This window comes from Trichoderma citrinoviride (genome assembly GCF_003025115.1).
Source record: "Trichoderma citrinoviride strain TUCIM 6016 unplaced genomic scaffold BBK36scaffold_15, whole genome shotgun sequence".
Lineage (NCBI taxonomy): Eukaryota > Fungi > Ascomycota > Sordariomycetes > Hypocreales > Hypocreaceae > Trichoderma > Trichoderma citrinoviride.
Genome location: NW_020194723.1, coordinates 422,263 through 447,304, shown reverse-complemented (window position 1 = coordinate 447,304; position 25,042 = coordinate 422,263). Strand labels below are relative to the sequence as shown.

The 25,042-nt window shown below is 53.6% G+C and overlaps 5 protein-coding genes across 5 annotated transcripts; 1 reads left to right on the top strand and 4 right to left on the bottom strand.

Moving 5' to 3' along the window:
* Positions 1-785: 785 nt before the first annotated feature.
* BBK36DRAFT_1172171 (p53-like transcription factor) lies at positions 786-2,798 on the bottom strand (the record flags this gene model as incomplete). The annotated part of the gene is made up of 3 exons (XM_024895693.1): positions 786-1,464; positions 1,534-1,899; positions 1,957-2,798. The coding sequence occupies 3 exons, from the start codon at positions 2,796-2,798 to the stop codon at positions 786-788; spliced, it is 1,887 nt and encodes a 628-aa protein (XP_024746201.1).
* An 11,071-nt stretch (positions 2,799-13,869) lies between these two features.
* Positions 13,870-14,318, bottom strand: BBK36DRAFT_1144418 (hypothetical protein; the record flags this gene model as incomplete). Its single annotated transcript, XM_024893677.1, has 3 exons — positions 13,870-13,941; positions 14,001-14,033; positions 14,103-14,318. 3 exons carry the CDS (start codon positions 14,316-14,318, stop codon positions 13,870-13,872), a joined length of 321 nt encoding a protein of 106 aa, XP_024746200.1.
* Positions 14,319-18,051: 3,733 nt separating this feature from the next.
* On the bottom strand, positions 18,052-19,524 carry BBK36DRAFT_1095022 (RWD-domain-containing protein; the record flags this gene model as incomplete). Its single annotated transcript, XM_024889072.1, has 2 exons — positions 18,052-18,875; positions 18,948-19,524. Coding segments are annotated over 2 exons (1,401 nt in total), but the record flags the coding sequence as incomplete, so codon positions are not given.
* Positions 19,525-20,350: 826 nt separating this feature from the next.
* Positions 20,351-21,171, top strand: BBK36DRAFT_1172169 (PAP2-domain-containing protein; the record flags this gene model as incomplete). The annotated part of the gene is made up of 2 exons (XM_024895692.1): positions 20,351-20,410; positions 20,488-21,171. 2 exons carry the CDS (start codon positions 20,351-20,353, stop codon positions 21,169-21,171), a joined length of 744 nt encoding a protein of 247 aa, XP_024746198.1.
* Positions 21,172-21,797: 626 nt separating this feature from the next.
* Positions 21,798-23,726, bottom strand: BBK36DRAFT_1183782 (hypothetical protein; the record flags this gene model as incomplete). The annotated part of the gene is made up of 5 exons (XM_024896369.1): positions 21,798-22,075; positions 22,133-22,841; positions 22,902-23,278; positions 23,331-23,491; positions 23,548-23,726. The coding sequence occupies 5 exons, from the start codon at positions 23,724-23,726 to the stop codon at positions 21,798-21,800; spliced, it is 1,704 nt and encodes a 567-aa protein (XP_024746197.1).
* Positions 23,727-25,042: the final 1,316 nt, after the last annotated feature.

Below are 25,042 nucleotides of genomic sequence, written 5' to 3'. Positions count from 1 at the left end.
TCTATCCTCATCCTACTTAGGCAGCTAGAATGACAATGATAAGCTGAGCGATATACCAACTCACCCCTATCCCATGTCATGAACAAAAGTCCCCCTCACGTCAAGGCTGTTGCATGTACTTCTACCAATCTTCCGAGTACGTATCTATCCTCTTTCAGCCTGCCTCTCTCCCAAGCGCAGCCTCACATGAATCACTTTGGCATATTCACTGATATCGCTAACAGAGACACCAATCACTCGTCTTCAATATTGCTACTATCGTGGTATCTCAGCATCGCCCAGCATCCTGGCCATATCCTCGTCTCCCCAACTCCGACCATCAAACGTGACCTTTACTCCATACCGGACGAGATTTCCCATTTGCTTTTTTCATGGCCCTCGATCCCATCAGATACCTAGCCAAAGTCCCAAGTGTTTCCCTTATATATACATACCAGATACACACACATATAAAGTCGTGCATGTGGGTATATGTATGTGTATATACATGTATGTGTATGTGTATGTATATCCTCCATAGAAGTGAACCCCTCCTGGAATAAGTCTCCCAAGAACTCGCCACAGACGCCGCAGTATCAAAGTGTCATTGTACACATGCTCAATCCATCGTGAGAAAACAAAATGATAAGAAAGAATCCACCATAAAGTACAAACAAATACAAAAGAGAGCAAACAGAAAGGAATAGACTGCCTCAGTAAAACACCCTGTCCTTAAGATGCAGCAGCAAAGGTATAGTCAGTGTTTGAGTCGTGTCCTGGGAGCGGCTCGGATGATGTCGCAAGTCTTAGTTGCCATGCCAGGAGTAGTTGTGCATGGGCTCAAAAGACGCCCGCGACTCGGTCTTGACTGATGATCCAGTTGCTGTTCCCGCCTTGTATGGCTCATGGGGAAACGAGTACGGTCGTGCGTCAGTGCTGGCATAGGCTGTGCTCGAACTATTTTCCCCGGCCGTCGTGGTAGACCATGCTTGTGACGGCGGATAGTATTCCCTCGACGAGGCGGACCCCTGCGTAGACGATCCATATCGGTACTCGGGCGATTCGCTGCTGTTGATGGAGTTGGCACCGTGAACGGATTGCTGGCCGCTCTGGCGGGGGCTCTTGTTTGGCCGGCCGTTGTCGACGTATCTGGGAACGCTCAGAGCGCTATCCGCATGGCCGCTCACCGCTGGTGTGCTCGTGCTGGCCGGCAGCTGGGAGCCCGAAGCCGGCTGTTGCACATAGGTGTATTGTCCGCGAGCCGTCGACGGTTGCTCACTTGCCCCCATTGAGAGAGGCAATGGTGGTATCGAGGACTGGAGCGGCATCTCCTGGGGGTCCGAAGTATAGTTCGATGCGCCTGAGATGGACACTTTGGAGTATGTGTCAGCGCCCATCGTCGCTGCCGGATAGTTCCCAGCGCCAGATGAGGCGACCTGGGGAATGGAAGTATTGCTGCTGCTAGCACTCCATGGCGAATATTGACTGCATAATCATGAATGGTTAGAAACCGATGTTTTCATAATGACAGATTCAGCTTCCGGAATGACTCACTTGGATCTCAGAGAACTCAGTTGTCCACTGCCAGGGACTTTGGGGGAACTGAAGGTGAAACTCGAGCGCGGCACTTGAATGTCCACACTCCTCTTGAGTTCCTGAGGCTTGACGCTCAACGCTCCAGCGACAACCCCTAAGCCAGTCTCCACTAGAGCCTGGCCCCTTGATCCAGCACTCGAGCCGAGCAGAGGAATCTCTTTACGGGCTTGGAAGTTCCGAGGGCTGCGGCCCCGTACTACAATGGGAGCCGTCGTGGATTCCGTCAAAACAACCTTGGAGTTGTCGGACAAGGTTCCAAACACCTTAAGGTGGAGCACAAAGTGCTGCTGGAGCTCCTTTCGTCGACCGTTATTTGCAGTAGCGCTATGTTGATGTCAGTAGTCTGTATCAGGGTGAGATGGGGGATGGGTTCCAACAAACATTCTGAACTGCAAGCGACGCCAGCCGATGGGATAGACAGCGTAGTCTCCATCGGGCTCGGATCCGTCGTCCTGGAAAGGGATCAAGGGGAGGGCGGCGGGCTCCTGATCCGGGCTCTGGTTGATTTCGGGGGCGTTCGGTGGAGGGGTCTTCCACGGGATGACAATGAGACGAACAGGGTTGCCATCTACCGATTCGATGGCGGAGATGGCCACTTCCATGCTGGACACCGGAAGTGTCTCGTTGCTCTCGTTGACCACAGAGAGCTGTCCCCGGGGGGTGATCAGAGAGCCGCTGATCTGGAACAGGTTTCGTCGGTAGCAGGTCAATTCGGGCTGGAGGGCAGTTCCGTCGCTGGCAGTCGATGGCATCTCGGAAAGAAAGAACATGCCGTGGAGCTGAGCCGAGAGCTCCAATTGCTGCATCCGACCTTGTTGATCCACAATGGTATGCTTATCTTGCGTCCGTCTAAAGGCCAGAAGCTTGTGATCTTGGTTCACCGTCAGCCGAGAGCCGTCATCCCGCAGGTCTTGGACGATTTCTTGATAGGCGGCCGGTTCAGTCTGCGAGAAGGGTCTCTTCAGGCCTGAGTAGCCATGCTGAGCAGGCAGGCTTGGCTGCGGGTGTCGATCATACGCAACAGAGTCTTCCTGGGAATAGCGCCCATAGGGATAAGACTGCTCGTGGCCACTGCGGGGACGGCCTGGGAGAGGGGATGCCGATGCCGAGCTGTGAAAGCCAGAGTCCATAGTTGTCGTGCCGAGTCTGTTGGCCAGATGGGCGGAGCCGTTGTACGTGGACCAGAAACTGGAATGGGCAGGCTCTCCTCTGAGGTCGGTCATGGTCACTGGATATGCTGTTGCTGTCATTATGGGCTCATGTCCCGGCTTTCAGCTTTTACGTTTGCTGGAGAGACAGCGACAAGTCTTTGAAAAAGAGTTGAGTGTTGGCTTCAGGGGGTTGATGTCGAAGCGGATACAGAGGCAAGTGACGGAGCCGGTGTTGTTGATTCGCCACTCAGGAGAGAACCGCTTCACAGCTCCTTCGTGGAAAGAAGGCCGCTAGGGAGTAGAAGTGTCGACGTGTCTGAAGAACCGAGTTATGAACAGGACGGAAAAGTGAAGGATGAAAAGCGAAGTTGTATGCCCATAGGGATCAAATGGAGCTTTAAGACGGCAGATGATGGAGGGGAGTGGTTGATAGATGTAAGAGGCCCGGCACTGACCCGGGAGTGGGAGGAAATCGATCCTATTATTACACACAAGTGCGTGGATGTGTGTGTGCGCGCCTGTGTGTGTCTATAAAGATGGCCAGATGGGCAAGACGGGCTTGCGGGCGATACATCCGGGTGAGGCCCGCCGGTCCTTGCACCCCAGGGACGGGACCTAATACAAGATTGGCCTTCTGTCCACGGAGAGGGCCCCAGGGACGCTGGTCCACTCCGATCCATGCTCTCTTGACGAGCAAAAGGACTCCAATAAGGCTAAGTAGGAGTCGCCTCGGGCTCTTTGACGCAAGCGCCGGTCAGGCGCAGTGAACTTGTGTAGAAGAATAGCCCAGTAAGTTGCCGTGCATGCAGCCATTCTTGGAAGGAGGATGGGGGTATGCTGCGGCAGTGGAAGGGGGCCAAACTCGGATCTCGTTCATCAGACGCTTGAGGGGGGATCCCCGGGATTCCCTGCAAGCTTTTGGGCTTGACGTCCGGTGGGCTAGCAATCGCGCATGCCTGGATTTCGTACCAGAGAGTATCGCCGGTCCGGTTTGCCCAGATCATCAATCATGTCCAAGGGGGGGGGTGTCGGTGATTTCTCTTCTTTCCTCTCCTTCTCTTCTTTCTTTTTTCCTTTCGAAGCACCTCATGTTTATTTCTTGTTCATGCAGTTTGTCTCTTCGTCTGCTGCCGAGAGAAATGAGACTCAAAATGTGGATTAAATGCCAGTCACCTATTATACATGGTAGGTTTTCCCACTGGCAATTGGTGGTGGGCCGCGTCTCCATCCGACGCGAGACATGGAACGAAGCCTCGACAAGTGGCGTCCAAACTCCGTTCCCAAACAGCCAAAGAACATATGCTTCGCACAGGGTGCGCAGCAGTGGTGCTGTCCGAATAAGTGGCTGGTTGATGATGGTCGTATGCCATGAAGAGGAGGCTGAGCGCCGTTTTCCTCAATTATCCAGATATCAGAGCGGTATTCCTTGATTTCGACTTCAGCAAAAAGTCTACTGTATCGGACTGCTTGTACACCCCTCCCCCCGCTTGGTGGTGTCCGCAGTTCTTTCTGCTTTGCGCAGTCAAGAAGGCAAAGAGGCGTATTTCGGGGGCTTTTTGCTGATGGCCCATGCTAACCCTGCTAGTTCACAAAGTACCTGACGGTACGGAGCAGCAGTACGAAGTCCAAGCAGCAAGCCGTAGGCCGTTGTAACGTGTGGTATTGCAGGTACGGAGTAAACGTGGGCGCCCATCAATCTCACCAGTACTTATTCCAGCGCACGGGATTTCCCTCTCGCTCCACCTCTTTTCGTCAAAGAGGGCCCGCCCACTAGCCTTCGCATGTACCGAGGGTGGGCGTGGAGGAGACGATTCTGCCGAGACGTGCACCAGGGGGCCCGATGACTGGCGCAGTGCCTCGAGGCTAGGTTGCGAGCCTGTCATGGAAAGGAAACATGGCTGTTACCCGCCTCGGCATGGTGAAAACGCCACTGGCCCTAGCAAAGTCGACACACTAAATGAGCTGCAGTGGAGGGCCTTGCTCATCTCAAGACGAGGTCTAACAAGCCGCTGAAGGATGCATTCCGGAACCTAGCGAACCAAAGGTGGTGCTCGTGCAGATAGAGGCACAATGCTCCGAGGCCAAGAATGCGCCAGGCCAGCTGTGCTGTTCCCAAAGGTAAAAACCCGTTTCCAGAAGAGGGCAGTGAATGGAATATAGATAGCACCAGGGCGGAAAAACTGAAACGCAACCATCTCACAGACCCCGATTCTTGCCTCTGCCTTGTTGTAGAATACTGCCCGGACAGACACAGATTCCGAGCCAAGAAGCCATAGGGCCGTGCAGACCTCAGATAGTTGAGTACTCCGAAGGGCTCCGTAAAGTAGGTACGTACTGTACATTTGGATGAACCTGCAACAGGCAGGGTAGCCGCGCGAGAAGTCAAAGACGAGAAACGAGGCAACTCAAGACAAGACGACAGGACTTGAGAGACACTTGCAGGGATCTTAGTGGAGGCGCACCTCGACGGCCGGAGGATCCCTGGGGGGAAGAAGCACATGCTGTACACTCCAAGTATCAGTCTGTACAGGCAGTGGCGCGCCCTGCAAACCGAGGATGTGTGCGCGTGTGCATGTATGTGTGTGTGCGTGCGCGTGTGCCGAGATAGTAGACACCAGAACTAGTTCTGATCGTGCCTTCAACTTGACCGATGGACGAGAATAACGGACTCGAAATCAGCAGGTTTGCTCTGTGAATGCGTACGTATGCCAACCGTGGGTACCATGAATGCCCCCCCGGCGGTTTATGATGGATCGCTGCACTCTTTGTCTCTCACAGTTATTTCCTACCATACATACATCAAAAGCCCAAACGTGACAAGGGACGACGGCAAACAAGAAAACTCACGTTGTTATTCGAGGAATTTGTTCCTTGCCCGCCGAATCTCCCCGTCGACATATCTCGTAGAGGCGGCGACGGGGGCAGAGCAACCGGGGGGTTCGAGATAGGTACTTGTACAGTACAAGCACAGGCAACCAGCAGGGATGTATCGCAACCCAGTCCACTGGCCCAATTAGCATCGCGTATTCGAGTTCGTCCGATCAAGTTGTGTCGAGCGGCTAAAGAGGTAGCTTGTGAGATGATCTGGTGGTGACGCTCGAGCACGACTACCGCTCAAGTCAATGCTACTTTTAACCCCGATCGCCCACCGTTCATCCCAGGCCTAGGGACAAAGGGGGGAAGCATCGTCAGAAGAAACATTGTCTGAGAAGAACCACCACTTGCCATGATTGGAGAGATCATGAAAAGGATGGGTGGCTCTGATGGTGGTGGGGCATGAGCATGGGACCATGGCCGGCCTTGTTTGTAGGTAGCACTTGTATCACCTGTTTGCATGGATGATGGGCTGAAGCTTGATTGACTCATGGTATCTGCGGGAAATCGTGACCCATGGCCGTCAATAATCGGCCTCAGGGGAGAACAGTCGAAGTTCTTGCAAGCATATGAAGTACGTACCTGTGCGAGGTACGCCTCGATTGCCAGAATGACATGGATTGCCACACCATGCTCGCTGAATAGCGGTCCGGGGGAGGGAGACAGGGAGACAAGAAGGCAAGGAGACAGGCAGGCAAATACCTAGTAGTAGAGTACTAGCAAGTAGGCATCAAGACGTCCCGACGAGATAGAGCCGCAACGAACCATGTCGAGGACACGCATTCTGAAAGACAACCCAGGTAGGTACTAATACCGCTTCGTACATGCTTCGTACAAGTACACGCAGCCGGATGTATGATGAATGGCTGAAAGCAAGAGTTTGTCGTACTCGTAAATGAGTTTTGGACTTGTAATAAGAGATGGGCAACAGGGAGGGAAGCAATAAAGAGGAAGTAGTATGCGAGAATGTGTGCGTGCTTGTGCGTATGAGATGGGAAATTCGTCACAGACAAAGACATGAGCACCAGCAAGCGAGGCGGCAAGGCTGTCGTCGTCGAAGCCGAACTAGGACACGCGCTCGATGCCATCGTTGCCACCATCTCCGAGGATGCGAAGGTGCGTCAAACGGAGGCAGGCCGAGCACAAGACAAGAAGGCGGCAGTCAAGCCTCGGTCTGGTCCCCCCCTCTTTCACGCTTCCCCCTTCCCCTTCTTCTTCCAATGCCGTGCCCTCTTGGCAATTGGATCATGCTTGCTCGTCATTTGCCTATCGCAGGCACTGTCTGCCCAGCGCCTGGAAGGGCGGCGCAACAGTGTGTACTCGTAAGGGTGCAGAAGGCCTCGAGACAGTGCGGAGGCGCTTGTCCGCCCTGCCCGAATGCGGAAGCTCGCGCAGGCCGGGCCAGTCCTGACTGGCCATCCAGAGGCGACGATGAAGAAGAATCCACGAGTGGGCTCGGTGGGCTCTCTCTAGCCGTCGATCTGGCCTTGGGTCATCAATCAGTGATCAGTCGGCTACAGCCCCACCGCGCCCAGGTGGGCGACAGGGCACATGGGCAACAAAGAAGAAACTTGAGGTTGAACGAAACCTTGAAGATGCTGCAGCTCCCGCGTTGTGCAAGTACATACGAGCCACCCCGGTACGACTCTGCCTCTATCGCCTTTCTTTCGTCGCCCTTCCACGGCCCCTCTTTCTTCTTCGCAACTCTCTTGCGTCTGCTGTCGATTGGGGTAGCGCACGATGCAGCGGCTGGCCAACTTTAGCCGTGAGGGGATGAATGGGTTGATTGAGCCCCATGTCGCCCGGAGCCCGAGACCCCGTGATAAAGCCGCATGACTGCTGGCGATGCCGATGCAAGAGGCAGAGGGGAGACGAGGACAGATGTTTCAAGCCTTGCATGTCTTGGAGATGAGATGCTAACAAACAGCCTCGATGGCTTTGGATTGCCGTATCGACGGAGCTCGAGCAGAAAGAGGTAAAGGTAAGATGTCCAGATCCGGTGCCTGTCGGTGGACGTGCGTCTGGTACCTGTCAGCGATGCCCTGGGACGCACCTGCTCAAATCAGAAGGAAGGCACTGACAGGGTGCATGTACTCGCTACCTGCCATGCACTGCGACCAACAGCGTTTCCAATAATGGCCCCGGGGGTCTTTGCTCCGTACCAGATACCTGCGGCTGTCCGTCCTGCACGGCATATCCCTGCCTCAGGCATCGCAGCTACCTCCTCCCGGTTACAGAATTTTACCTGGTCCCTCAACTGGCCTGCGAAGCAATCACCTACCTAGTACTAAGCCTTACTCCTCTGCACATAGGCTGCTCCTTGTTCAGGTAGATCGAAGCGTCCAGCATCTTAACGCTGACTCGACGCTCCCGTGCTGGCCGGTTTGCGGCTCGTCCTCTTAGCTGCCGTACGAGGCTGGAGTAATGCGCTTGTGCTCACGCTTCGTACAAGCTCTTCGGTATGAGCCCCTCAAGTTATAACGAGAATCGAAGCTTACCTGTCTCATAGCCTGCGACTGGTGCAGCAACCGCTCAGCTGCATCAAAACCATCGAGCGCCTAATTCTCCGTTCTCCCGCCCCGTCGAGTCGGCGCTCCGCCTTGGAAACAACGGACGGCAGTTCGCCATGGAGTCGCTCATGTACAGGAATCTCCTGCTGCAGCTTGCTCCCTCTGAAGGCGGTGATTTGAAGCCTGGGTGGTGTACGGCGCAGGCCCGTCGAAGGCCCGTCAAGGTTTCCAGGCCCACCCCGTCCGTCTGCTCAGTTTCTCTGCCCCTGCGCCTCTTGCGCCTCTGGTGCCCCTGCAATCAACTCGTCCCGCGGCGCCCCGTAAGGCAGGTACCCCGACTAGGCCGTGTCGTCGACCCAGCCAAGCCACTTGGGGCCTTGGTTTTGACGCCTGCATATGCACGGCCACGGAGTGTCTGCGGCTATATTTCGAGAGCTTCTTGACGGCCATGCTCTAGGCTGCGTATGGCTAGCCTTTGGCCCCCATTGACTGAAGCCTCGCGCCTCCCGCATCGACGCTCCACCCGTCACCCCAATCACCTGAATTGCTTTGCAGAATCAGGACAAGGCGCGGCTGTCAGGCCCCACCTGTGCTTTCATGCAATGCTGAACCAAACGCTACCTACACACACACGAGTCTGATACCGCGTGGTGTTGTTGCCAGCGGCGGTGCTGTGCTTGTCGTACAAGCATGCAAGCAAATCGCAGGGCCCCACAAAGGACACCGAAAGCCGCGCGGGCCTCGTTTACTAGCAGCTCGGATCATATTCCCGTACGCCTGGGGACTTTGCTCTGGCTATCAGCATCGTTACCACCTACATGTACATATGTTGCCTTAGCCTAGGCACTGGCCAGAATCTCATGGCCTTGGGGGCCTACATGCGTGCTGCAACTGCACATGCGTACAGACTTTGAAGCGCTGGTATGGAAAATACACCATGGCTGGCCCCAGGTCTTGTCCGTGGTCGCTTACAGGGCAGCGACACGAACATGTATTTGCGCCCTCTCCAGGCTTCAGCATTTCGGTCCGTCCAAGCACGAGCGCACACCAACAGACCAACACTTGGGGGCATGGGTCTCACAAGTACCCAGATCTGTCCATTTGGCATTGTGTGCTCGAAGTTTTCCATCACCTTCGACGTACCAAGCGCTTTGCGAACACTTCGTTCTGCTTGCGGAGTGCGCGGAGCAGATGTAGTCAACTACAGACAGGCTCATCAAAGATATGGCGAGGGGAGGCTACGCCCAGAGCTGCTGGATATGAGCGGCACGGAACCTATGCTTGCATGATTCCCGCTATCATGGCCAAAAGTATGTGCCTCGTTTGCTATTTACAGTACAAACATCGCTTCCGCGCAGGCACCAGTCACAACTCAATCGATTAGTATCACACTCGAGCAGTCCTTACATACAGTAGCATCCGGCAGACTCGCCGTTCAGATCCACCGCGGACGCGCCATTCCTAGCAGGGTAGATGCATGCCAGCACCTGTGCCAACTGCCGAGCAGAATTGTATGTATGTACACAGATATGTATGCACGGTACCTTGGCCATGGCATGCGCGTGCAGAGTTATGACGGAAATAAGATCATATCTGGTCTGGGGATACTTTTTACTGCCAGCCGAGTCAGCTAGCTCAAGGTACGAACTACGACCTACGATCTTGGTTATGATGGAAGGGATGCATGTCTGATCACGTATGAAACACTAATAGTTTCTACTGTAGCCTTCATATTGAAGTTCCAGGTCTTTCTACTTACCTTCGACCTTGCGGTAAGTAATTCGGTGCCCTATTCGCCCTCACGCTAATACAGTGATTAAGCGTGTGGCATGTGCCTAAGATGATGCCGTTTCGTCGTTATACCTACGGACTCTGATGAACTATCCTACCTATTATTAGGTAGTCACTTCTGCTCAAGAACAACTTCAACACGCCTGCGCAGAGAACAAGCAGTCTCATATGCCTATTCTTGTCATTGACCAACAACGACGACCAACCACTACTTACCTAGCAATCGAGCCTGATCCTTATATCAAATAGCACGCCTTCCAGCTGGGAGTGTTTCTCTACGGGTACGTGTATACGAGTACTCTGGGGGACGATGTAGGAAGTACGGCGTACCTACAGGACCAGGCCTACCCCTGAAAGCAAGGGATTTGAAATTGTAAGGTAGGAAGTATGATGAACCCTCATGCTCATCTGTGCTCTCAAAGAGCTCGCAAACAGGAACAACCTCGTACGCCATGCAGGGACTTATTTCGCCCTACCTGCGAAGCATGCAGATGGTAAATTGCTACTGATACTAACGTTGCCTTTGAGATCTGCTACCTTGCACCCGCTCTTCCTTACTTATACGCTCACACTAAGTCAAGTGTCTCGGCACCATCTCGCACCACAGGAACCTGCACTTAGCCTAGAGTTTTGGTGTCACTGCTGGTACCTGCTAAGATTGACCTACTGAGATACAGCCAGGCAAATATCCGGCATACCCAGGGTAAGCTGCAGGTGTTGGTCAGAACGCAGAACCAGCCCAAGACAGTAAGTCCAGCTGCCACACCTGCGTCTGTTTGATTAGACAACCGTTTTGTGTCCTGATTTTCTGCTGAGGCCTCCTCCATTCAGGACACGTTTTGCCTTTGTTCACCAGTACACCTTGTCTCATGTCTGCGATTGATTGCCTGTTCTGGGTAGTATTTCCGGCTCTCCTTCATGCGCGCCACACCCTGTCCGACTCTGTGCAGCTGCTCCGCTGAATGACCAGCATCTGTGGCGTTCAGGCACTGCCTGCATGTGACGGCGGGATCGCTGCCATGTATGTATTACGAAGTACGAGGGAAGGGGGGCAAGGAGGGCATACTCGTACGAGCACTCTCAGCCAATCTTCGGCCCTCTCGTCACCCCCAAACGCGCGAGGGGAAGACAAGGCTCTGCCTCGAGAGCCTCCCGATCTCTTGATAACGCCCCATGACAGCCAGGCCCGGAATAGCTACAGAAGCGATCCTGCCCTCATCTCGAGTCTCATCGCTCTGCGCCGGGGCTTTTTCTCGCCGGCGATGTAACCATCAGGGGCTCGTTTGGGGGCCGCTTTTGAGATCTCACCGTCCAGGGCCCTCATCTATCCTCATCGTGAGGGTCGACAAGCAGCGCCAGATGGCTGAGGGTTACTTCCCGCCTCCCCACCCCCCCATGCTCCTTTTGCCATCACAAGGCATCCTGGACGTCCCACGCGAAGGCCGGCCACTTGTTGTGGCCTCCCCACGGCATCAGCGGTCCACAGCACACCACGAGCGAGAGAGACATGGTGCAAGCCCTGGACAGAGGGGGCCTGGAGCTGCCACAGGCCGCAAAGCACCTAGCCGATCTAGGCAGAGCTTCATCTTTTTCCCCTCCGGCCTGACATGGATCATTTTATCCGTCTTCAAAGTCAATGCTCTCACGGCTTTCGAGGAGCATACTTGTACCTGCCTGCACCTTTCTGGCCCCTCACTACGGAACACTCTGTCTTGCATCGCATCCGAAGCATACGGGCTCAGCAGGCTAAGAAGACAGCCGATTGCTAAATCACAGGCACAATCATCTCACGGTGGTCCAGGAGACACTATCCATGCAATCTCGCATCATGCATACGAATGCTCTGTACAAACTTCTTTCGGCTTTTGGCCGAGATTGTTCTAGCGACGTCACAGAGCTTTGCCGGCATAGCCAGCCAGGCCGCTGTTCGTCACGGATGGCGAGCCACCACGGACCGGTAAGATCACCCACCACCACCACCTAAGAGCGACGACCATCACGCATGACCATTGATCGAGGTGTACATACGCCGTCCTTTTTTCGATCTCAAGAACGGCGCGTACGGAGCACATATTCTTCACTCGGCTGCCAACAGGGTTTCCGGACGGGCATTTACTCCTTTGCAGCCTGCGTTAACTCATTCGCTGTGCTTATCCGTACGCGAGGGTTTCTAGCCAGGATCGTCAGTCAGCCGACATATTCGGGGGACTATAACATGCTTATTATTACCTGTCTACATCCCACGGCCAATGATTTGGTAATGCCTGGTACACTCACCTGCAAGTGCAGGCAGAGTCCACGATACTCTCCTGTACTTGTGCATGCACGTCCAGGCGACCTTTGGCTCGGATCTACTACTATTATCCGTACGCCTAATATCTGACGCATGGATTGTCCTCCGTATCTGCGCAAACACATGCAAGCTCCCTCGGCGTGTCGGGGCTACTTGATAAGCTTGGCGCACTTGGGACCATTGCAGAGCTGCAGGTTGAAGACGAAGGCCTTGAGGCCGACGTTGCGTTTGTTTCCGTCTTTGCTATGCCGGCTGCAGGGCAACTTAACATTTGTTACCATCAGCAGCAAAGGATCTTCGGAGAGAAAAAGAACCTTTGGTTGTCTTGTCATGTCGCACTCGGTAGCAGCAGCCTACAGGGTATCATTTCCCAGGGCTTGATGATCTACGGCGCTTTGGCAAGATGCAGATCCCCGGTCTGCAAAGCATATACGATCCTTGGACAATGGGGCTCCCTAGGAGGTTTCTCGAGGGGCGAAGTTCCACGATGGCCCTAATAAGCTTGCAAAGCATTCAAGTACGAGGCGCCTCCGTGCGAGGACGAAGCACTTGATTCTTTATAGTGTTCATCGCATCGAATTGGAGGGGGAGAAGTGTTTTCCCGGCTGCAGTTGATATGGCTTCCTGCTCGGACCGCTGCATACTGTGCGTCGATCATGATGCCAGCCAGTCCGTCAAGGAAGTTCTCGATTTGTACGAGTACCCCTCGCTTCGGAAGAGGTATCTGCGAGCCCTTCCAAGCCGGCGGCCGAGATCCTTACGGCCGTTGGCTGGTACGCGTCTAAGCTTCCTTGGTCGGCCGCTTTGATGCCACCCCCCTGTTAGGACCTTACCCCGTAAGGAACAGGCGCCGTTGCGCTTTGGCCCGCAGAAACCCCGCGATGGAAGTTGTTGCATGACAAGTCCATGCCCTTGTCGAAGAGCCCACTTATACCGGTCCGCTTCGTTTTGCGGAGCATCGACAGGTCCAATGGTGTGAGCGCGGATACAGGCATCTGTGCCGCGGCCGTGTTGGCTTGTCATGAGGCAGCTTGGCCAGATCAACTCTCGACTCAGTCCTGACGAACAAGATCTTTGCTGGCCGCTCTCAACTGGCATTCAAACGGGCCATGGACGTGATGAGCTGCGAGCACAAGGGGTAGCAAGTGAGAGGGAGAAGAGAAAAAGGAAAAAGCAACGAGGAAGATGAACAAGGGAAAAGAGACGGAAAGAGATGAAGAGGAAAGGCAGAGGAAAGGAGCAAGGACAACATGCCTTTGGAGCGGCGTTACCGCTCATCGGCGGCCGACGCACTACCCAGAATCAGATCATGTTTCCAAGTCTTCAGATGCGGATGATTCGGTTTTGACTGCCGGAGGGATTGGGGGTACACTTGACGCGATGCCGTGCGCTGCCGTGCGCGAATAAGTCGATTTGTTCTGCCAAAGTACCCTGGGATGATGGGCACTTTGACCTTGACGCATCCGCCTGCAACTGCAACGCAGCGCAACAGTTGAACAGCGAGCACTGACAATGAAGCAACTAAGCGCCCGGATGCCTCAAGCATTTCGCCATGCTGGGGAGCAGCTGGCATGGGTCTTGAATATAGGCAGCCCAGAGGCTTGCGCACATGGGATATGGCTGGACTTCACATTGCTCTTCCGGATAGGGGACAAGAGATGCGGCTGGCGGGATGTCACCCATGGTCGAAGTAATGCTTCGCATCGACTCCGTGCACTACTTTGATGGCTACGAAGCAGATCGTCAACTGTTACACCTTCATGTGGCAGAAGACGAGCTAACAGAGAGCAGCCGGCAGAGGCTCACCTCACCCCGCGCCATGAACCGGATCTGCTCGTACTACGTGCATACATCCTGAGTGTCACCCTTCATACCCCGGTGCTTAGCGTGGGATCAACCGCAACTGACCACAGCATCCGCTGGAACACGGCCAAAGCACTCGAACTTGTATGCGCTTTGTACGAAGTAGAAGCATTGTTTGCGGTGGCATACCCAGGATTCACGAGAACCCTGGAGAGCGGCACACTTTTTGCGGAGATTGCCCAGCATCCTCATGGACTCGGGGGAGGAGGTTGACATGAAAAGAGCACTCAGATACCAGAACGCTGAAAGCAAGCGCAGCATGCTGATCTGAGATGTTAGTGGCACCTCATGTTGTCAGATCTCTCTCGCATACGCAGCATTGTGAAAGAGGGTCTGAATCACCCCTTGCCTCGTGGATAATGGTGCTTCGTACGGAGTACGTCCAGCATACCCGCCCTCGCCAAGCTACTGAGTAGCCATCATGTGCCAAGTCGTTCTTTCAAGCTGTTTCACGCCAATTCCGCACTTTCTCTTGTGATGTGAGAGACACGTATGATCTCGAACCATCACCATATCACTGGCTGCAAGATGATCAGGAATCTTCCCGGCTTATTGCCAAGGCGACCGGAACTTGGTGCTGGTACCACATGAAAGCGTCGTCAAAGGCCATCCCACGCAATCATTCTCTGTCACTTGGTCGAGGTGAAGGAGCAGATCGGACATCTTCAGCAATCTACATACATAGCAACAAGCGGTGCGACATAGTCTGCTGCTAAGCTACTGGGGGCTATGTGCTACTACTCCGCATGAGGTAGTACCGGCATGGCTAGTATGGATCACCGCCAGGAATACGACGTTGCTGCTCGGTATTGGCCTGGGCACCAGCTGAAGTCCATATTCGCACCTCCAAAGACTGTGGCTCTGTGGGGCGCTATTCATGTGAGAGAGACGTGCCTCATGAGGAATGACTGGATCTGCTGAGAAGCTTAGACGACAAACCGCATACGATGCCCTGCTGCTCGAGTGCTATCTCCATCAGACTCGACACGATGTGGCCACAGGATGGTTGATGCACGTTTGCTTTTGCTCAGCGCCGAATCCACCAGATGCCTGACTGCAGTGGTGAGACGAGTTGCGTGTCGTGACTCGTTCGAAGCACCTGTGAACGGAGAGATGTGAGGCCGTGGCCATGCCTTCGATACGGAGCATCTACATGTCGCATGTTTGCTTCGCGGAACAAGGAACAGATCTGGCCACGGCACTTGAGAGACGTCGACGCTTTATGCTTAATGAAATTATGTAACGCTCTCTTCCGCGTTGTAATGTCGTCTTACTGCTACGCTCTCCCGACTGGATTAGTTGACACACCTGCGTCTGCTGCGTTACTACGCAAGCCAGCGAGCACATGAGCAGCATGAGCTCAGTTACAATCTGCATCTGACGCCTTGTGTGCCGCATCTGCTAGCTATCATATTATACGATACGGTACTACAACCATTCTTGCGTCATACCGCGAGGACGGTGCCAACGACTTTCCTTCAAGTTTTTCTACTGTTTACTGCAAACAAAAGACCAAGGTCCGGTGTTCAGAGCCCACGGCAGCCGAAGAGAAGCAAAAGCGATGCCAAGCTTGCGGCCCCCTTTGGTCAGGGGGTGTCACTTATTCCCTCTGTCTTCTCTTGATTATGCCTCTTTCTATTCTGTCTTTTACCCAGTTTCTCTCTGTCGCTACTGGCCAATGCATGTCCGTCTTTCCATGCCCCCCTGGCCACCCCAGAAGTCTGCACACATCTAAGTTGCTCCGTATGCCGCGTGGGCTCGGAGACAGCGACGCTTTGGTACAGGTTGGGGGGGAGGATCATGGTGATGGACGGGAGCCGCGAGTGGCCAGGTGAGGCGGAAGGCCCGAAAGGGTTTCTCCGCCATGGCCGCTGGCCCGATCCGGTAGTATCGACATGTGAGCTCTCCTTTGTCCCTAGCGAACCACTCAACTCTCCGGCAAACGAGGTTGGCTGCTCCTTGCCACGGGCCAAGGGGAGGAGGCATGATGCAAGTTGTTGCTGCGCGTTTTGGGACAGCTTCTAAGAACAAAGGTTGTTTAGCAAGCAGCCGTTGCGGATTCTGAGTGCCGAACGGAAAAATGATCAACAACCTTCTGTTTTCGATATGATACGCCCGCGGGGGGGAGGGGGGGGCCGAGGTAGGAAAGATGCAATAAGCTCGTCAAGGCGATTGCTCGGAGGCAAGGGACTTTGGCAATCCACGCTCGGGCCCGGCGTTGGCATATGCGTTCTGGCGCGGGAATCCACCTCCGTTCATTTCCACAACAACATGGCCGAAAATTCCAGATACGGATACTGACAGTTTGTTTCTCATCTCTGTTGATGGAAATAGCAAATGGCCTTTTCTCGGCCTCGCTAATGGAGGGTAGGGAATTGGGGGGGGGATCCCTAGCTGCTCGGCCTAGATTGTTTCTTCTTTTGTCCCTGCTCTTTTGGTTTGCTCCGGTTTTGTTTTTTGCTTTGGGAACGAAAACGAATCACCCCCATCCTGGTTTTCATTATACGGGGCCTTGTTTGATGGCGCACGATGGCCTCGTTTACTTCTAGTGCTCACACACGCAGCCTTGCAGCATCTTATTTGCTGGGCCCCAACGGATGCTATGGGATATCTTGTTGCTAACTCAGGGGCAGGCACGCACAGATTTACAGTCAGGTATGGTATGTAACGTTCTATTCCAGCTGTCTAGATGTATGAATGTAGCCTCGTAGACGACATACTCCGTAGAGTACAGTATTTCATCGCTACACGAGTAACAGCTTCGCTGAGTTCCCTCCTTGCCGCCATGCTCGTCCGCCTCTTACCTGCTTGGTTTTGCAAGCAGTGATTGATTGCCAGGGCCAGCCATTCGTCTTTTATCCTTACAAGAAGTACGATCTAGAGGTAATCCTCCCTAGGACCTCTTATCAAATTTGATGGAATTTGTTTTTTGCTACATGCTTTCTATTCGCAGAACCTTGGGTTCATCCTGTGTTGAATTGCTCCCTGAGGTACCCTTGGGCTGCACCTCTCCATAACCGCATTTCGCTTCGTAGCCGGCAATTCTTTGTACAACAAATCTGTAGCAAAGGGTGATGTTTCGTACCTTAGAGATATCCGATACTTGCTGAACAGTTGAGGGTAGGCTGGCAGAATCGAATTGACAAGCAGTGTCCAGAATATATAAGAAGGAAAGAAAATAACAAATTCAGCAGTATCCGCTAGAAGTTATATCAATGTAGGCTTTACAAAGATGCTTGATGCAAAATTTTCATCCTGACATGGACATCAATCTTTCCTGCCCATGTCATCGTATTCGCCAGTTCTCATTATCGTCGTCTGAATCGCCTCCCTCGACCTCATCCTCAGCATCAATGAGCGCCATCTGGACAAAGTGTCGAATCCACGCCTCCTGAGCGGCATCGAGTACATCCTCATTGTTGATGTTGCCATCTTGATGCTGCCTCGCCGCACCCGCAGCGGCTTCGGCACGGATGGCGCCTCCTCGACCTGCAGCTCCTCTGCCTCGTCCTCCTCGTCCACCGTCCTGAGCGGCTCGACGGGCATCGCCCCTAGCGCCCCTTGCGCGGTTGGCAGGATGGCCTCTGGCATTGTTATTGCCAGCCTGGCCTGCACGGTAGTTCGGACCTTGTGCCGCCTGACGTCCTCTGCCTGCTCCTCCGCCGCGACCTCTTGCAGGCTGGTTGTCTGCGCCCCGAGGTCCAGCACGCGCCTGGTTGTCATCGTTGTTGTTGTTGTTGTTATTGTTGTTGCCGTTAGGACCCGGGTTGTCGACAAGACGTAGAACAAGGGGGGCTTCGCGAGCTACGGCAACTCTCTGCCCATTCTCATCCAGCTGTGCCGGCCCGTTTGCGTTGACATTGGCATTATGCTCGTCCTCGTCGTCATCCACCTCTTCGATAACGACACCAACCCATTCTTCGTCTTCTAGCGCTGCTTCACCAGCGTTATCGTTGACCGCCGCACCTCCTCCGCCGACAAACCCTATGCCGACATCGTCGCCATCTCCGCCTTCCAGCTCCCACAGGCGCATATAACATGACGTAACCTTTCCATTCTCCTGTTGGTTGTAGTGACGGTACGGGTTCGCTGGATCCAGCCAGGAGGAACACAAATAACAGAAGTGGGTGTCGCATCGTGAGCAGATCATATGGTTACAGCCATGCGTCTTCTGCGCGGGGGCGTTGCAGGTCGGGCAGGGGCTCGTGTGCAGCTTGAGATACTCGAGGGAAGCCTTGTCTTCCTCGGTGAGTTCCCCGTCCTTGCGTCTGGGGGCGCAGTGCACAAACTCTCCGTGCCATGACTGGAAGCATCGACTGCAAAAGGCGAATCCGCAATCTTCGCAGACGGACAACAGGTCCCCAGGGTTGAACTTATCCGCCGCTTTTTTGCCCTTTTCGTCTCTTTCATCCTCGTCAGACTCGGCATCGGAAGTCTCACCAAAATCGAGGCCTGAGGGTTTCTTGTGCTTCTTGGAGCGAGCAGCTCCATTACACCACTGTCGAGGGCAGTAGATGGTGTTCTTGTCGGATTCGAGTTCCGTCTTATATTTGAGATCAACGTAGCGCTTGACCATGTCTTCAGAGAGACCAATCTGCAGCAGCTCGCTAGGGCTGATGAAAACCTTGGGCTTGCGCCCCTTTTCTCCTGCAGCCTTGGCGGCCGTAGAGCGTTCTTTGGCGCAGTTGGGGGCTAAACAGCGAACAGTTGACATATTTCCTTCTTTGATGGCATCATTGTAAAAGTCCTGGAGACATTGCAAGCAGAAGATGTGACCGCAGTCAAGCATCTTATGGCACTTTGACCCCTTCTTTGGATCTTGAGAGCGCCGCAAAGTGTTAGTATGAGGACTCACAGAACCAGACAGGTAATGGCTGGTTTCATACGTACCTAAGCATATGCCACAGTCAAACGTCTCCTTATCAAACGCCGCCTTCTTGGCTTTGATATCATAGTCCAGCACAGCAAGTTTGTGCTCCGGGTCAACCTGAAGAGTGCCCTCGGCGGTGATGGCCCCAAACACGTCGTCAGCAGCCTGCTGGAGATGATCGATGTAAGTGTAGGCCACCAAGTCCCGTCCCATTTCTTCCCACAGCTGGGATGCTTCTTCAGCCAGCTGAGCAAGCTTGTCTGCCGAGAGCCACTGAGGAGTGGTGGAGATGTTCACCAAGGGCGGGCATTTTGCGGGATAGCCGTCTGGTAAGGTGACGTGTAAAGCAAGAGGGGGCAGATGAGAGACTTGCAAAGAGTCTTCCAGAGCCGGTGCCGCAGACGCGGAGCCGTTGAGAGCCTGATCGGACGGAGAAGCCGCGGGGAATGTGACGGTTACGGGAGCAGCCGGCTCGACAGGCAGCTCGAGTTCAAAGACAAATCCAGCGCCATCAGGGCGGCGAAGCTCGGGATAAATGGCCTTGAGAGTTTCCAGCTCCGTGGCGCGAGCGTCATCGTCATCGGCTGCTGAATCCATGTCGTCTGCTCAGCGGAATCATGTCCAGCGGAGAAGAGGGGTCCGAGACGTATGTCGAGATTGTAAGAAGAAGAGAGCGACACGAGATGTGTGATGGATAAGCCAACTGAAAGCAAGAGACGAAATGTCTCGAGCTTTTGAGAAATCCTAGTGCAGAAAACTTGTGGCAAAGGGCGTGAGTAAGAGACGAGGTGCTTCTGCCTTAATCGGCGATAATTGCTAATCCAATCACATCGAGAGCATTCGCCGTACTAACGCACGCTTGGGACTCGGTGACGAATCGACGAGGAACGGCGAAGAGAGGATATCCAATGGGTGTCGTTGAGCAATAAGACAGTCGAGCGAGATGATGGGAGAAGGAGAGAATATGAAGTTGTGGAAGAAATAAGGGAACCAGAAGATACCTTATGTAAATTTCATCTGATGCTCTTCTGGAAGCCGCTTCCCAATGTGTCACTTGCCGTGGTGGCGCAGAAAAAAAGGAAAAAAGCGGGAAGCCTGCGCCACAGTCTTCGCGTGGAATCAAGCCACGTTTTCCTTCTTCCTTTCAGCCCCAGAATGCCGTCACATGCGTCGCTCTCGTCTCGATCGACTTGTCTTTGCATCATCAACTTGCCTGTTCTGTTCTTCGTCTGCGATTGACCCTTTGCATGACACATGATGGTAGCGCTATCACTTCGGTAGCCCGACCCGAATTCTTTCAATTCTCTCTCTACATTCTTTTTGCCTTTGCTTTGGCACTTCTTTCTTGCATCAACTTGAGCGTTTGAGCCAGCACGCCTCGAGCCTCAACTCTCTTTGACTGCCTCACCAACCTCCAGCAGCCATGGACAGCGACGACTACACATCCACCCTCGCATCCCTCTCCGTAACCCACGTCTACTATGTAAATCCAACCATTTCCCCTCCAATCAACAAATCCTCTCCTCAGAATCCCTCCCAAAACTAACCCATCCATTCTAGGATCCAAACGATTACCTATCCCTCCTATGCGCCTACCTAGCCCTCCTCCCCCAGGCCCTCTGCGTCGTCTACGCGACCCTCATCTTCTCCACCCGCGAGGCCGAGATATGCCTCGCCTTCGCCGGCCAGCTCGCCTGCGAGGCCCTCAACTTCCTCCTCAAGCGCATCATCAAGGAGGAGCGCCCGCGCCGCATCCACGGGAAGGGTTACGGCATGCCCAGCTCCCACGCCCAGTTCGTCGCCTTCTGGAGCATCTCTCTCGCCCTGTTTCTCCTCGTCCGGCATAAGCCCCGGCAGCAGTCCAGGTCAAATCCGTCGTCGTCGTCGTTGCCGAGGAATAACGTCTGGGAAGGCTCGCGGCCGTGGAGTCTAGCTGAGAGGCTGGCTGTGAGCTTTGCTGGGCTGCTAGTTGCGGCGGCGACGGCGTGGAGTAGGATATACTTGAACTACCATACAACGACGCAGGTGGCTGCCGGCGTGGCGGCCGGCGTTGTCTTTGCGCTGGTGTGGTATGTAGCGACGGAGATGCTTAGGAGAACGGGGTGGTTGGCTTGGGGTCTCGAGCTGCCGCCCGCGAAGATGTTGAGGATACGCGATCTAGTAGTGGAAGAGGACATGTGTCAGGCAGGGTGGGAAAGGTGGGAAGAGAAGAAGAAGAAGAAGAAAGGGACAAAGGCAAACTAGGTAAGATATACAAGATGAACAGGAGCATCTACAATTCATACATTGTCCACATGCTGTTTCGCATATGAGTCTCACTAAATGTGGAGGAGGCTCATCAATGGCTTGTCTCTTGTCAAATGTCTTCTTGTTGTCGAAAACGACCTCTATATACATTGCATTTTCCCACTTTGCCCTGCGAGTAGAGTAGTAGCTGTGAAATGATACCCTCGCCTTACATATGGCTCTGAAGATCGCTCCATACCAGGGTAGGGAGTGTTAAGTAGACTGTAAAATAAAATAAAAAACAAAGAGAAGGTAAAGTAGAATAAAGTAGGGTTGAGAATTTAGAGCACATGGGGTTGCAAGAAGGCTTGGTCCATCATAACAGGATGACGAGTCACGTTGTTTAATTGCCCCTCACAGAAGGGCCAAAGGAGAAGATAGATATAGAAAAGGAGGGAAGAAAGCGTTGATATGTTTTGTCGGGGTATCTTGGGCAATGTACTGTGAAATTCTGAGCAGCAGCATGGGCAGTCGTTGTTGTCAGGGTAGAAAAGTCAATTCAGGGTTGCAACCCCAAGGATCATCAGATGTTAGAAAGGAAATGAAGGAAGATGGGGATAAAGGCTGTCAGGACACAGCAATCGTCAGATCCAGTCCGCTGTTCCCACCGAGTATTTGCCATCAGTCGACTGAGCACCGGCAGTCGAAGGAGTGGAGTCCATACTCCTGCGATCCTTTTCATGTGAAGTTATGGCTTTTCCGGGACTGTATACAGCAGGAGCAAGAGTCATAGGCTGCTCCTCGGACCTCACTTCGACAGTTGTTGACTCCCTGCGGCCAACGCTCGTAGCAACACTGCTGCGGCGAGAACTCGCTGCGCTGGGGAACTGCTCAGTCTGGGCCACATCCGATGACGAGGATGCTGGACGAGTCGGCGAAGAGGGCCTCTTGGGGGACAGGTAGAAAGAACTATTCAAACGCGCCGCGTCCTCGAGGTTGGATACTCTCAAGCCGATCTGGACTGTCGCAGAGCTGACCAGTGATGACTCTCGATTGTGCCTGGGGGCACCCGAGACGCGAATCGTGGGCGGCGGCAAAAGCTCCTCAAACATCTCGTTGATGAGTGACATGCGGTCCTTATCTACCATCGGCGTATCTGGCGTATAGGTCGTAGAAGGAAGAATAGTGGCGCCCTTGGGCTTGCTCTCAAGCGCTCCCTGCTGGTTCGGGAACAAACTGTAGGAATTCTTCCGAGGCCGAGTCACAACTTGCGTTGGGGAAACAAGGGGCCAATTCGAATCGTCAGCGTCGTCTCCGCTGCTGGGAGACTTGATATGTGCCGCTGCAGAGCTATCGCTTTTTCTGATCTTGGACCCAAATATGCTCATACTCCGGCGAGATTCGAACACATTCACTGGAGAGACCGGCTGTTCAATCTGGGTGTTGAATATCTGCGACCCGTGCCATGATTCCATAGACTTTTCTCTCCTGTGACTGCCAAGCTCGACATGTCCGAGAGGCCCAATCTTCTGCATTTTGCGGGAGCGGAGGAAGAGATAAAGAACGCCAAAGGTAATTCCTGAGACGTTGCTTGCCACCGAGCCGACCATATTGAGGTTCAACTGGATACTTGCCAGTGCGAGCGGGTTTTGGGCCGAAATGCTGAAGAAGAAGGGAGCCATTAATCCCTAGGCTCCATGTCAGTCGCACGTATAGAACAAGTAAGATGGGTATCCAAGAGAACGTACATTCAACACGGCGCCCAGAATCATGTAGTAAACCATTTTTGAAGCGGCCGTCCTTTCGATAATGCCAATTGATGTGTCTCGATGCAGTCGAACAAACACGACGATGGCTCCGATGACCAGGGCGCAGCCGATGATCGTTAAAAGGGCGAATGCCTCGAGCCTCCAAGTTTGCACAAACCAGAAAAGAGAAGCATAACACAGGTCGGGAGGTCTCATAACGCGCGTCTGCACATACAGAAGCAGGGTGCCAATAATAACAATGAGGAGACAACCGACAGTGACCCATCTAGGTCGCTGCTGGAATGGCTTCCGCCTCAGAGCTTGGACGGTCGATTCGAGCCCGAAGACTAGTTGTACGAACGGGACAACAAACAGGGCTAGCAAAAGATCAGAGGTGGCCTTGGAGAAATTCGGGGGGAATAAACTTACCTGGGAACATAGCCTGTGAGATGGACGTACATCCCAGGATCAGGAGGCCGTCCAGACCCTTGATCTGGCTGGCCGCGTAGATGATGCCCTGGATTATTATGCCAATGGATAAGACGAATGGGAACACTTCTGATATCTCAATATATCTGATGAAGGATGAACTGGAGCAGCGTCAGATGGCAATTATGCATTTGGTAATGAGACTGGGGAGAAATACCGAAATCCGAAGGCTGGATCGCTCTTTTGGGTTGCCTTGTAACCATTCCGAAATATGATGACTGCCAGCACGAAGGCCATGGCAACATTGAATCCAGCAAGTATGATGATCATAGATCGGACTTGCTTGGCTACATCAAACTTGAGGCTGTTGATGACGGCGGAGGTGGTGTTGTCCATGAATTGGAATCCGCCCATATCATCGTCTACTTCCCTGGCCCAAACCATCCCTCTCGGCTGCTCTGATGGCAAATACCAGCTCTCCATGTTGGTGTGTCGTTGAATTGCTCTCGTTTGTTCTTTGGTAACGAAATATATGGCGGATCGAGCACCGGCGTCGAAGCCTCGACGAGTCGGGCCTCAGGCTGCCATTGGCACCTTTCGATACCAAGGTGGAGATGTACAATTGCCGTGTCCCGTGTTAACTGTCGTGCCGCTATCGGGAAAGAATAAGAAAGACTGGAAGGACAAAGAATGAAGTAGAAGATAAGTAGAAAGATTGTTATCGCCCAGCGGGAGCAAAGAAACGAATGAGAAACAAAGCTGCTTGGGAAGCTCGACCCAAGTGCAAGCATCCAAACGCCCAACACAAATCAGCCGCGGTATCAGTCGTCCAGACGACTACGCACGGGCAAGAAACGAAGCCAGCAAGAAGAGAAGGAAGAAAGGGGGGGAGAAAGAAGTGAAGGAAAGAAGTGAAAGAAACAATGTTTACTCCTTACCGACGCCAAATACTGCTACCAGAGCGAGTAGTGAAGGCAAAGGAAAGCGTGGAAGACCGACACATGAGACGAAAGAGGGAGAAGCTGGCGGCATATCGTGGGGCAGTGAACGCGGCCATGCCCAGGGGGCTCCGGGATGTCAAGATCCGGACGACGACCCTGGGGATGAACTCAAGGCCCAGGTCTAGCAGAACATGGGTCGGCGTTGCAACCGGCACCAACGGTTAGGATGACACTGTCGTCTTGGCCAGGGGTTAGTGGCCATGAGGCTTTCTAGAAGAACAGCCAATGCCTTGCTTTATCTGTGAATCATGCTCTCTCTCTCTCTGTCAACCCCCTCGACCTGGAACATGACTAGGAGTCGAAGCGAGAGCTAGATGGGGAGGCCGAAGATTCATCGGCGCAGAAGTCTCGGCATCTGTTTAGGCTTGCTGCAATTGGCCTGTATCTGCTTTCCATAGCGTCTCTTGGCCATCACGACTCGTACAAGTCAAGGCGAGGCCGAGATAGCTGCTGGGCTGCTTCAAAGCCTTGTCGCATACCTCAACGGGTACTTTTCGTGTCTATGTTTGGATAGCGAATGTCAGAGCCTCATGAGCCGTGTGATGGATGATCCAGTAACAGGCTGTCCGCGGCCGACTTCAGGGTGCTGGTGGGGTTCATGTTTGAAGCAGACTTGCAACAGCTTCGAGTTTCGAAACTCAGGAGCTCCATGTCAGAGGCAGGAGTTGAAGCTGCTAGTAATGCGCGCTGCAGGCAAATGCGAGTGATCCT